General features: G+C 38.7%; 1 protein-coding gene across 4 annotated transcripts in view; it reads left to right on the forward strand.

The window, feature by feature from the left end:
- DIP2C (DIP2 acetate--CoA ligase C (putative)) overlaps window positions 1-14,398 on the forward strand; it is a 363,448-nt gene that overhangs the window by 215,980 nt on the left and 133,070 nt on the right. For all 4 annotated transcript variants that reach the window (XR_016391944.1, XM_089906635.1, XM_022554535.3 and 1 more), the window contains one exon: window positions 9,328-9,537. Coding sequence is in view for 3 of the 4 variants with exons in the window: in XM_089906635.1 (XP_089762761.1) it covers window positions 9,328-9,537 (210 nt within the window). In the remaining variant the exon portion in view is untranslated. The remainder of the gene's footprint in view (window positions 1-9,327; window positions 9,538-14,398) is intronic.

The raw sequence follows: 14,398 nt of genomic DNA on the forward strand, positions 1-14,398 counted from the left end.
CAGCATAATTAATATACTTAATCCTATTTAGTTTATGGTTATAATTTGCCAAAATTTATAAGTGGTGAAAAATTATTTTGTATGTGTTTATACAACAAACAGAATGGACTTATAAGAATAACAAACCCCACTTAAAATATATTTTAGCCAACTCTTTAGAACTAGACAGTATTCAGGGAGATGGACATTTTTCTGAGCCACTTTTTATGGGAAATGTTGAGTCTAAAGCACAAGGTGCAATGTGATTATTTGTGTATGTGCTTTTTCACATGTTGAATCCATCCTCATGAGTGTTGTTGTGTCATGCATGATGAAAGACAAAACTTTCAGGAGAACGAACCTTGTACAAAGGTCTTTGTGAAATATAAAAGAATGTTATTGGAAATGAGTGTCATTTTTGGTGCAACATTTGCATTTAATTATTTGGTTAGCATTTTCAAGTACACCATATAATACATTTTGTAAACTATCATTCAGGAGTCCTAGTAACAGTATCACATGGGATAGTTTTGTACAATCATAAATGCCAACACCATCATCATAAAAATTTTCATTCATAACCTATTTTGTGCTTATCAGGAGTCTACATATTTGTAACTGTACTTGCTTGAAGAAAATCGTGGCTCAGCTTCATTTTCTCTCACTCTGTTTTCCTTGGTTGCTGATAGTGTTTGTTAGAACTAATTTTGTATCCAGTTTTCTTCAGAGAATATTCCTGAAGTTTATATTCTCTGCATAAAGTGACTGGTTGCTGACTAGTATCATAGTTTCTAGAAAATATATGATTAGGATCTTTGCAATGCCAGTCTTCTATAGATGAAACTTTGCTTTATTTTTCACGTACAAAAATATAAGAAGAATTTGGTCAGTACTTTTGCTTCCAGCCGTAATGAAATAACTTACCAGACTAACCTATACACCATAAACAACTATAAAGCTGCACAAAACAAATGAGATGACTGCTTTTAGGCAGTGGACCTCATTCAGGGAATCAAATGAAAATATGTCAAAGAACTAAATGAAAATATTATCTTAATACTTGAGCTGATCAGGGAAAGGAAAAAATATTTTTAAAATTAATAGAAACTCTAGAAATGAAAAATATAATACAGAAATGATATTTTACTAGATCGGCTTAGCATCAGATTGGAGAAGTAGGATAAAAGAGTCTGTGAACTTAGAGAGATAAAGAGAAATTAATCAAACTGAAGAATGAGGAGTCAAAAGATAAAAGAAAAATTAACAGAACCTGAAGCATCTGTGATACAATGTTAACATACTTATAATTGGAATCCAAGAAGGAAAAGAGAGTGAGAAAAGGGAAGAAAAACTACTTAAGGAAATAAGGGTCACAAACTTCTCAGATTGATGTAAAACACCACCTCACAGATCCCAGAAGTTCAGTGAACGCCACGCAGATTAAGTATGAAAAGAATCATCCCTAAGTTAATAATAGTCCAAGTGCTGAAATCCAAAGATTAAGAGGAAATCTTGAAAGTCATCAAAGGTAAACAGATATATTGCATACAGAAGAACGGTCATATGAATTATGAATACTTATGTGAAGATGCAGTAAAGGCCAGAAGACAATGAGAAGACATTTTTATAAAGTACCAAAAGGAAAAGACTGAAACTGTCAATTCATACTCAGTGAAAATATACTTCATAAACGAGGGTGAAAAAAAGGCATAATGAGACACAGGAAAGCTCAGAGAATATGGTGCCAGCAGAACTGCAAACACACTAACAGATGTCATTTAGGCTGATGGGAGATGATCCCAGATAAAAATTTACATCTATGAAAAGGAAAGAAGAACACTGGAAACAGTAAATAGCTGGGTAAACGTAAAATTCTATGCTTTTTCTTGTAATTTTCTTTAAAACAACAATTGCACAAAAGACAAGGCCAGGTGAATGGAATTATACTGTTTTATGGTTATGAAGTAGGAAGCAGAAAATGGAAAGAATGAAATGAATAGTGTCAGGTGTGATGTGAGATGGGAGAGAAAGTTTGTAGTGTCAGATTTGAAGAGCAAACAGTTACAGTATTGACCCCATATGGACCCATTGAGGATTCATATTCTTAGCCCTAAAGTAACCACTAAAAAAAATGAGAAGAGGTATATGTAAGAATTTAATAGAGAACATAAAATGAAACTCTTAAAAAATATTTGGGGGGCTTCCCTGGTGGCTCAGTGGTTGAGAGTCCGCCTGCCGATGCAGGAGACACGGGTTCGTGCCCCGGTCCAGGAAGATCCCACATGCTGCGGAGCGGCTAGGCCCGTGAGCCATGGCCTCTGAGCCTGCGCATCCGGAGCCTGTGCTCCGCAACGGGAGAAGCCACAACAGTGAGAGGCCTGCATACCGCAAAAAAAAAAAAAAAAAAAAAAAAAAATATTTGGTTAATAGAAACAAAGGTGGGAAAAATCAACAACAGAGATTAAAATAGGAGGAATGAATGGAAAACAAATAGCAAAATGTTAGGTGCAAACTCACTCATATCAATTATTACAATAAATGTAAATGGACCAAACGCCCACTTAAAAGAGATTGTCAGACTGAATAAAAAAGGAAGATACATCTATATGTTGTCTACAAGAGACACCTTTGAATATAAAAACAAAGATAGTTAAAAATAAAATGATGAAAAAATATACAATGCAAACATAAAGCATAGGAAGGTGAACAAGTCTATATTAATATCAGACAAAGTAGACAGCAGGACAAAGTAGTACCAGATATAAAGATGAACATTGCATATTGGAAAATGAGCAATTCACCAGGAAGTTATAACAATGAATATTTATATACCTAGAAACAGAGCATTATAATTTATAAGGCAGAACCTGGCATAATGAAGGGAAAAATAGAAAAAACAAAAATAATAATTGGAGATTCTTAAAATATTCTTCTTAAATAATCATAAGAAAGTTGTCAAAACAACACTATCAACCAACTTGATGTAGTTGATACTTACAGAATATTATGCCCAACTATTGTGGAAAACACGTTCCTTTTTAATACCATTCTTGGGGTATAATTTACATCCCATAAAATTAGCACATTGTAAGTGTATAATTTAATGACTTGTAGTAAATATATAGATTGTGAAGCTATTGGTGCAGTCCAGTTTTAAAGCATTTCCTTCTCCCCAGAAAGTTTCCTTGTGCCCATTTGCAGTTAATTCCCATTCTCACATCCAGGCCTAGGGAGCATTTGATCTGATTTATACACCTCTAAGAATATTCTAGACATTTTGTAAATGAATTAATAAAATATATCCTTCTGTATCTTCTTTAGCATGTTTTTGAGCATCCATTTTGTAGCATCAGTAGTTCATTCATTCTTATTGCAGAATTTATTCTATTAGATAGATATGCCACATTTTGTTTATCCAGTCACTAGTTGATGGATATTTAGCTTGTGTCCACTTTTCAGCTATTATGAATAATGCTGCTATCAACATTTATGTGCATATATTTGTGTATATATATAATTTCATTTATCTTGGGTAGATTCCTAGGAGTGGAATTAATGAGTCTTATGGTAAGTTTATGTTTGACTTTTAAGAAACTGTCACATTGTTTCCATACTGGCTATACCATGTTATATTCTGACCAGCAACGTATAAAGATTCCAGTTTCTCAGCATCCTCACCAACACTTGGTATTGTCCTTATTTGTTTAATAGTCATTCTAGTGGATATGAAATAGTATTTCATTATGGTTTTAATTTTCATTTCCCTAATGACTAATGATGCTAAGGATCTTTTTGTGTGCTTGTTAGCCATTTGTATATATTCACTGGTGAAATGTCCCGATTTTTTGCCCATTTTTATTTTTTTATTTATTTTTTTTTATTTATTTTTATTTTATTTATTTATTTTTGGCTGTGTTGGGTCTTCATTGCTGCACGTGGGCTTTCTCTTGTTGCGGCGAGCAGGGGCTACTCTTCATTACAGTGCGCAGGCTTCTCATTGCAGTGGCTTCCCTTATTGTGGAGCACGGGCTCTAGGCATGTGGGCTTCAGTAGTTGCAGCACACGGGCTCAGTAGTTGTGGCTCACGGGCTCTAGAGCACAGGCTCAGTAGTTGTGGTACACGAGCTTAGTTGCTCTGCGGCATGTGGGATCTTCCCAGGCCAGGGATCGAACCCGTGTCCCCTGCATTGGCAGGCGGATTCTCAACCCCTGCGCCACCGGGGAAGCCCTTTTGCCCATTTTTAAAATGAGTTGTCTGTCTTCTCACTGGTTAAGAGTTCTTTATATAATCTGAATACAAGTTCTTTATCAGGTATACAATTTGCAAACTGTAGTTTGTCTTTTCTTAATGTTGTCTGTGGTGGAGAGAATTATGGCCCCCTCCAAAGATATCCATGTCCTAATTTCTAGAACTTGTGAATATATTACCTTACATTGTAAAAAAGACTTTGCAGTTATGATTAAGTTAAGCATCTTGAGATAGGGCAGTTATCCTGGATTAACCAGGTGGGCCCACTGTAATCAAAGAAGTCTCTATTCAGGCAGAGAATGAGAAATACAATACTGTGGAATCTTAAAAAAAAACTCACAGAAAAAGAGATCAGATTTGTGGTTACCAGAGGCAGGGAGTGGTGGGAGAGGGAATTGGAGGAAGGTGGTCAAAAGGCAAAAACTTCTTGTTATAAGTACTAGGGATGTGATGTACAATATAACTATAGTTAACGCTGCTATATGATCTATGTGAAAGTTGTTAGAGTAAAATTTAAGAGTTCTCATCACAAGGAAGAAAGTTTTTTTTTCTATTTATTTTATATGAGATAATCGATGCTAACTAAAGTTACTATGGTAATTATTTCCTAATATATGTAAGTCCAACGATTATGCTGTACACTTTAAACTTATACAGTGATAGATATCAATTATATTTCAATAAAACTGGAGGAAAAAAGGTCCTTAGGGAAGAGTATCAAAGTAAAAAAAAAAAAAAAAAAAAAGGAAAGATAATGAACCAGAGGTTGGAGGGATACACTTTAAAGATCGATGAAGGGGCCATGAGCTGGTGACACAGGTGGGCTCTAAGAAGGTAGAAATGGTAAAGGAGTAGATTCTCCCTTGAAGCCTCCAGAAGGAATAAAACCCTGCCAACACTTTGATCTTAGACTTCTGACCTCCAGAACTGTTAAGATAATAAATATGTGCAGTGTTGTAAGCCAGTGAATTGGTGGTGACTTGTTATGTTACCCATAGCTTAAGAGTTTTCCATTTTGATGAAGTTCAATTCATCAGTTATTGTATGGATTGTGCTTTGGGAAGTTTCAGAAATTTTATAGTTTTAGTTCTTTCACTCAGGCCTGTGATCCATTTTGAATTAATTTTTATTTATGGCATCTATGTTTTTTACTTTGGTTTGGTTTTTTGATACGTGAATATTCAGTTGCCCAGCCCATTTGTTGCAAAGATGATCTTTTTCTCATTGAATTATCTTGGGATCTTCGTCAAAAATAAATTGACCATGATCATAAATGTAGGACTATATTTCTGGGTTCAGTTCTGTTCCATTGAAATATATGCCTATTCTTGTGCTAATATCACTATCTTGATTACTTTAACTTCATAGTAAGTTTTAGTATCAGGTAATGAAGTCCTCCATCTTCCTCAAAATTATTTTGGCTATTCCCAGGCCTTTGCATTTCCAAATAAATTTTAAAATAAGCTTTCAATTTCTTAAAGCCTTCTGGGATTTTACTAGGTATTGTCTTAATTTTTTGTTAGATATATTGCTAAGTGTTTTATCCTTTTTGATGCTGTCATGATGGAATTGTTTTCTTAATTTCATTCCCTTATTGTTCAGTGCTAGTATCTTATAAAGATATTTCGTATCTTTTTTTGGTGGTCCTGTGAATTTAAGAAGTCAGATGTATAACTATGCAACTCTTTTCACCTGCCACAGTGACAACGCATGCTAACTGATTGGATGGCTGGATTTTGACTTCTGACTACTAGATCAACGTGTGCTTGTTCCCTGGGAGGTGGGAATAATTTGCAGTCTGTCCAGCCAGAAAAGGGTGTGGGGGAGCATTGATGCCTATCTGCTTTGATAAGAGATATCTTGGTTCTCTCACCCTGTGTGTGCTTGTCCCACTGCAGAAATTCATCTTGTCCCATTGTCTTTTAGTCCTCTCAACAGAGGCAGTCCCCATTAAAGAACTTTCTTGGAGGCTCCACTCAACAAATTTTGATTGAGTCCCCCCCCCAACCCCCCACTTCAAGGATAACTGGAAAATTAGCTGGGCACATTGATGACTTTGTCAATGCAAAGGTAGTTCTGGATGCTGAGAATATCCGGGTGCTGGCAGATTCATTGTCTGGTGAGAGCCTTCTTCCTCATAGTCGTCCATGTTCTCACTGTGTCCTTACATGGCAGAAGGGGCTAACTCATTTATTAATTCAAGAATTTTTCCATGTGTTCCTTAGAATTTCCTACATATAAGATCATGTCATCTGTGAATAAAGACCGTTTTACAACTTCCTTTCTAATCTGGTTGGATGCCTTTAATTTTTGCTTTTCCCTGTAGTTCACTGGCCAGAACGTGCTGGATAATGTTGAATAGAAGTGGCAAGAGGGGACATTCTTGCCTTGTTCTTATCTTAGGGGAAATGTATTCAGTCTTTTACCAGTATATACAGTGTTAGCTATGGGTTTTCATGAATGCCTTTCATCAGGTTGAGGAAGTTTCCTTCCATTCCTGCATTGTTGAGAGGCTTTATCATGAGTGGGTGTTAGGTTTTGTAAAATACTTTTTCTGACTTTTAAGGTTAACATACTTTTTTTTTCTCTTTATTCTACTAATATGATATATAACATTAATTCATTTTTGAATGTCAAATTAACCTTAATTCATGTTCATATGTGTAATCCTGGTTACCACTTGGTCATTTTATATGTTGCTTGATAATGTTTGCTAATATTTTTGAGGATTTTAGTGTCTATATCATGAATGATACTGTTCTGTAGTTTTCTTATGAGAAGATGGGGTGGGAAATGAAAGATTGATTTGTAAAGGGGCATGAGAAAACTTTTGGGGAGGTGGTAATGTTCTGTGTGGATATACCGGTGTATACATTTCTCAGAAGTCTTAAGTCTGAGGACTTGAATAGATATTTTTCCAAAGAAGATATACAAATGGCCAATAATTACATTTAAAGATACTCAACATCACTGATCATTAGGGAAATGCAAATCAAAATTACAAAGAGATACAACTTCACACCCATGAGGATGGTTACTATCAAAAAAAAAAAAAAGGAACAGAAAATAACAAGTGTTGGTAAGGATATGAAGAAATTGGAACCCTTATGCACTCTTGGTGGAAATGAGGTGCAGAGAGGTGCAGCCTCTATGGAGAACAGAATGGCAGTTCCTCAAAAAATTAAAAATAGAATTTACTATATGATCCAGTAATTCCACTTCAGAGTACATACGCAAAAGAATTTAAAGGAGACTCTCAAAGAGATATTTATATACCTATGTTCACAGCAGCATTATTCACAACAGCAAAAACATGGAAGCAACCCAAGTGTCCACAGCAGATGAACGGATAACAACATGTGGTCTGTACATATCATGGAATGTTATTCAGCCTTAAGAAGGAAGGAAATTCTGACACATGCTGCAAAGTGGATGAACCTTGAGGACATTATGCCAAGTGAAATAAGCCAGTCACAGAAAGACAAAAGTACGATTCCACTTACATGAGGTACTTAGAGTAGTCAGAATTACACAGAGAGAAAGTAGAGTGGTGGTTGTCAGGGGATGCGGGGGGAAGGGGCAATGGAGAGTTACTGTTTAATGGGGACAGAGTTTCAGTTTTACAAGGTGAAATGAGTTAAGTGGATGGATGGTGGTGAAATGAGTTATGGGGAGGGTTGTCCAACATTATGAATGTATTTAATATCACTGAACTGTACACTTAAAAATGGTTAAAATGGTAAAAATTTATGTTATGTGTATTTTACCACAATTTCAAAAAAATTGAAAAAATTCTTAGGTCTGAATTCCAAAAATATAAATTTTATTTTTATGTAAATTATAATTCTAAGTTATTTTAAAAGGAAGGACAAGGGAAGAGAATCTCTTGGCCTTCTAATATTATTGTTGCTTCTGTAACAAATTTCTAATAGATAAACTTTTAAAAAATTTCTAGACAGCCTAGGTCGCGTCACAATGATAATAAAATGCAATGTAAATATCCTTTACAAATATTGCTGTGTTAAAGAAAAAGTCCTTGTAAATCAACCATACTCCAATAAAAATTAATTTTAAAAAAAGAACAGTAACTAATACATTAGTAAGTGCTTAATAAGTATTGATGAATGAATGAGTGAATAAACAGCAAAATTAACATTAAAAAAAGAAAAAGTCCTATTTCTTAATTTAAGACAAATTACCCTTTCACTTATTCTCAGTAAATGTTCTAGAGCTACTCTCATCCTTTTTCCCTCCTAGCATCTCACATAACTCACCTATATGTACGATCCTAAATGTCATTCTTATATTGAAGTTTAAATAACAAGTATACAACGATTCGTTCTTGAAAACCTTGCTTCTAGGTGAAAAGTTATTAAATGAATACTATTTCCATTAATTTTAATGCAAAAAGTGACATGTTTTTGCTCAATCCAAGATACACAGTTTTCATAGATAGCAAAATAAATCAAGTAAATAATGAAAAACTTTTATAAGGAACAAATATAAAAGTAAATGCATTTAGTTTGATCACAGAATGTAGTGTGGTGATTTACTGTCCTCCTGGAAGGAAGAGGCAGAGTCCTTAGATGTAGGTTGGTAGAGAAGTCCAGATCATTCATTGGGAGAGGCAGGAGGATGAGACTGGCCACACTCACATGGAACTTAAAATAGCACATGACTCAGAGAAACACCTCGGTATAAAGAAGGGCTACAGAGCATCACACTTCGAAATGCTTGAAAGTTCAGTGTCTTTTAGAAAACGCCACCTTGACCTTCTCGCTTGGTGTCTGAGTACACAGAAAACATTTGGTTTCTCCCTCAAACTCTTGAGTGGAGGAAATTGGTGAGTATGTCTTTGTCTGAGATTGTAATGTCACAACTTTCTGTGGCATATATATGTCAGGTGTTTTGGATGAAGACTTCACTACAGTGAAAAATAATTTGTCATCTGAAAAGTGTGTAATTTTTCAAGAGTGTTCAAAGGTCGTCGATCAGTTAGTGTGGGAGGTAGGTCTGTGTTCGCAGTGTTTGGAGAGGGACTAATCCTGGGGGGGGCTTCTTTGCTGTGATATACACGGCTGATCACCTGCCTCCCACAGATACCTCCTCTGGCTCAGAAGACGAAGGCTCGGTGCAGGGCGACTCCCAGGGGACCCCCACCTCCAGCCAGGGCAGCATCAACATGGAGCACTGGATCAGCCAGGCCATCCATGGCTCCACCACCTCCACCACCTCCTCCTCTTCCACCCAGAGTGGGGGGAGTGGCGCCGCCCACAGACTGGCTGACGTCATGGCTCAGACGCACCTAGGTGAGTGCCCTGCTGGGCAGTTGTCTGTGTTATTCTCGTTGTCCTTACGTCTGAGTGGCTGCTGAGTAACCCTGCCCTTTTTATTTTGAAATTTCTCTACTTGCGCATCTCGGCCATGGAATCCATCCGAGGTACAGAACAGAGCCCCACTCCCGCTTCTGGGCTGCTTTGTTGCGTTGGTTTTACTGTTTTGTGAAACCCTTGGTTTTACTATTCTTTACATCCCAGACGTCTCCTCTGCTTGTAGAGGAATGCGTTCTTGTTCATTAGAGAAACTTGCAGCCGTATCTGGTTACATGCTTTCTTCTCCTCATGCTAAAATATGCTCCTAAATGAAATTTTAATTATGCTAATAAACAAGGCTGGGGACTTCAGAGTGAGTTTGCCCTTACTTTGGAAGTTACTTAGGAAGGGGAGGCTTTCATCACTACTGCTTATATAGTTTTCTGCCATAGGCATTCAGCTTTCTGGGGTGGTTCACGTTACTTTGTGTGTAGGTTCCGCGATACATGGGATCCTCTGTATTTAAAAAAACACAGAGTTAGGAAGCATTGGTAAGATGTTTGGAAGTAGTGTAAAACAGGAGATGAAGTGAGAATTATTAGAGGAAAGGAGCATATTGGATGAGCAGGGGGCTGCGTGGAGGGGGTGAGTAAGGGTCCTGTTTCTCTGCCTGCACCCTAGCCCCCCACTCACTGCGCCACATTCATCTGGTGTGGAAGACACAGCATGAGGTCCAGATCTGTCTGATCCATTTTCAGCTGTGGATTGAGATTTTTAAACATTTCAATAAAAAATTATTCACAAAGTAAATTACTTGCTTTGAATGTGGTGCCAAGATGGTTCAGTATCTTCTCCATTCAAATGGGGTGGACCAGGGTCAGCCGCATCCAGGGACATGGAAGCTGCACCTCCCTGTGCAGTGGTTGATCATCGAGCACAGGGCAGGTGCACGGCGTCCTCCCACATCTATCCTCTTATCCGAAAACTCCATGTTTAGAAAGTAGGTAAGTGAAATGAATGAATGAAATACTCTGCCAGCTTCTCAGACTCAAAAAGTATTTCTAGATTATTGGCTACTTGACAAGAGTCAGAGGAATTCCAAACTGACTTCTCAGGACTTGGCCCCAGTGGCACTTGCTCAGCATGAAGTTGAGGTTAAAAGCAACAGCCTTTTCAGAATCAGCAGTGAGACTGGTTGTCTACCAGCAGGACACAGGCAGCCGGTAGGGAGGGCCGGGTCTGTTCCCAGTTCTCACGTTAACAGCTGCCGGCTTCTTCAGAAGTCAGTATTCCCTGCTCTAGTTCTTTAGTGGGAAGAAAAGGAATGATAATGTCTTTCCTTTGTACCCATTGCGAGTAAAAAGGAGAAAATAGGAAAATTCTCCACAGTTTTTAAAGTAACACTCACATGCAAAGTAGTAGTATTAAATTTCAGTTTAAAACGTTTTCGGGAACATACACTGGTTAATGTGTACTGAGAACCTCTATTTGAAATCATAGATAAAAATTAAGCAGAAATGTATATGACCATTAAAGAGTTTCAGATGCTAAAATTTCTTCCTCTGTGTTTTGGAACCTGAGATAGCCCTGAGGCTCAGTCCGTGTGCTTTGTCTGGTAGCCCCCTGGGCGGGGGAGATGTGGAACTCCCTCCACCTCTGCCCCTCGCTCTTACCTTAGGAATGTGTGTGTTCTGACTGAGCACACTTCTAAGGAAATATCAGGAATCTTACCAAGAGAAACACATAATTTTGAACAGATTACTCCCTGCATTTGTTTCTCCCTTTATGTAGTTACATGTGGGATATTGGAGGAAATTATAGCATGGAGAATTAAATTTATCCGAACTATAAAAGGTTACGTTACTCAGGTACGTTAAGTCTCAGTGTAACCTAAATATAGCTTCTCAGTGTGTGACATTTCAGTAATTTCTAATTTGGCACATAGATAAGTTCCTAGAGTATCCAGGAATTTTCTGTAAATATGAAAAAATTTTTTTGAAAGAAAGCAGTGGCAAAATAATAAAATAAGAAAAAGAGAATGAAAATACTTTACTCCAGGGCTTCCCTGGTGGCGCAGTGGTTGAGAGACCGCCTGCCGATGCAGGGGACACGGGTTCGTGCCCCGGTCCAGGAAGATCCCACATGCCGCGGAGCGGCTAGGCCCGTGAGCCATGGCCGCTGAGCCTGCGTGTCCGGAGCCTGTGCTCCACAACGGGAGAGGCCACAACGGTGAGAGGCCCGCGTACCGCCAAAAAAAAAAAAAAAAAAAATTTTTTTTTACTCCTGTGGCAAAAGCAAAAGAAGTAAAAAGTCAGAATTGGCAATGTTCAACCTTTTGTTGAGGCCATCAGAAGCCTACAAATAAGAAAATATTCTGTGTATGTCTGTGTTTTAAGGAATTTAGGGTCAAATAAACCACCAACTTGTAGTACCTCTGGTCCCTCAAGGTGAAGTACTTGGATAGAGTCTGTAGAAACCTCTTTTGCCCAAAGGGTAGAGGAAAGACAAGCGTTTAAAGACCATGAAGAGGCTCTAACAAGTGGATGGTACTTCTGCTTTGTGGTTGTTGGAATGAAATCCTGCGTCCTTGTGGGTCCATCCTGACAGCATGACAGGGACACTGCACGTGCATCTCCCGTCAGGCTGGCTTAGCATACCATGCGGTCCCCGTCCAGGTGGTTTTTCCTCCTATGGTTCTGCTTGTTGTTATTCACACTTAAAACACTGACAATGAGGGCTCAAGACGTTACCAATCCTGAGATGCTAAGGCCTGAGATGTGCACATTTGTGACACAGGAAGATGGACGTGCCATGCGACGGCTCCCTGCAGCTCAGACAGAACAGGGCCTGCACATAATTAAGGGCCCTCTCTCCACAATGATAGAGAACCAGAAGGTGTTTATTCAGAACCTCTGTGCATGTCATGTTCTTAAGACAGTTGGAAAAGAAAGGATCAACACCTCTAAAATATTTTATCATTATCAAAAGTCAAGGAGCATAATTTAGAGTAACCAGGAGAATTAAAGCAACACTTTGAAACTTCAAGAGGCATATTTGTAAAAGGTACTAGAGTAACATATTATAGGAATTAGTAAGCTACATAGAAATGGAGAAACTGAAGAGAAACTATTAATACATTTCTAGATTAAGAAATAAGAACAAAGCATAATAGATAACATTGTTGTATATTCAGAATCAAAATTTGTATATTCAGGAAATTAAAGAGACTTCTGCATGAGCTGTTCTCTTATTTTGTAGCTCCAGATGTATAGGTAAGGTCTGTGTCACCCTTTGTAACTGACACATCTGAGATGTTGTCACATTCGGGTTTCATCTGCATGTGTTGGGGGTGTGTCGTCATTAGCCAGATATTCATAGAAGTTATTGCCATTTCCAGACTATCTTAGAATTCATCAGCATGAATGCCGCTTTTGGTGTGTGCGGTTTGTATCAGCAAGGAAATTCTCATCAGGTTTCTTGCCTCTGATCCTGGTAAGCAGATAGATGTGCCCCCATGTGCTTGATGCATAGTTAGCCTAGAGCCTGGCAGCTGTTGTCTGGACCTAGATTCTGGTGTTCTAGGGAATTTGTTCAGAGAGCTACATAGCCACCGTTGTGATGTTACCCTAATTTACTTATGCATAATCATCCACAGTATCAAAGAATTCTTTTATAATCTCTTTATCAATACTTTTCAGACATTTACAGTCTTAAAATATTAACTACACTCCGAGGATGGTGATATTAGCAAAGCCTGCACACTTGGGGCTGGGGTCTCCCTGCTATACCCTCACTCCCCTCCTGGCTGGGGCATCCCTGCATCTAGAGCTTCATGATTCAAAGGCAGGGTCAGTGAATTTTTCCAGGAAAGGACCAGAGAGTGGATATTAAGCTTTGTGGGCCATGCAGTCCCTGTGGCCGCTGCTGAATTCCGCTGGCTCAAGAGCAGAAGACAGTGCGTGAACCATAGGCATGGCTGTGCCCCCACAAAACTTCATTTATAAACGCAGCTGACAGACCACCCTGTGAGCCATAGTTTGCCAACTCCTGTTTTAGAGAGTTTTAAGCCACGCTATTGAAAAAGTAAGCAGGAAAAGAAAATTTGCATTAGGTAACACAAGGCCGATGAGACTCTTCCATCAATTACTGCGTGTTTCTCGTGGCTCTTTGGGTGATACAGTACTAAAAGAGAGAGGGATCTCTCACTGGCCGACGTGACTGTGGGAATTTTTAGTTAGGTCCTAGGTCTGGCTTCTAATCTTGCATTGTCTTGCTCAGTTCGTAATAAAGCTGAGATCTGCACAGATACTGAAATTGAGTGAATGTCACCATGGATCTTTTTCTGTCCCCTTGTTGAACATCTTTAACCACTGATCCTTTTCCAGCTGAGATGTTTCCATGTCTTTCTCCATTCATTTTTTGCTATGTTTCCTTTTCTGGGGAAGAAAGCTCCTTCTTTCCAAGACTCATCTTTTCATCCTCATTCTGGATTCTGGCTCCTCCCAAATCTGCTAGCTCAGCTCTTTTCTCTTTTGTATCTTAGCTTCCCCCATCGGTGAACCGGAGCTTTGGCTGTGATGATCACTCATTCCCTCCTCTCCCGGCCTGTACCACACCCTGGTTCTCCTTCCTGCTCTGTCCTTTCCTCTCCTCTGGTGGCTCCTCTCCCCACCCTGTCTCTCTGTGTTTTTGTCCATTTCATCCACTCCCACAGTTTTCGAGGCCATCTGCTCTTTCACGACCTTCAGATCTGTACTTCCTTCACCCATCCACATTTCAGAGTGCCTCTTGACCCTGCACCTCAGCCCTACGCTGTGGCCCCAGGTCGGCTCGTCTGACAAGGTCCTGCACTCCCAGG

This window comes from Delphinapterus leucas, chromosome 2 (genome assembly GCF_059928025.1).
Source record: "Delphinapterus leucas isolate spDelLeu-1000000601 "Yukka" chromosome 2, BTC_Dleu_Yukka2, whole genome shotgun sequence".
In the NCBI taxonomy this organism is placed as follows: Eukaryota; Metazoa; Chordata; class Mammalia; order Artiodactyla; family Monodontidae; genus Delphinapterus; species Delphinapterus leucas.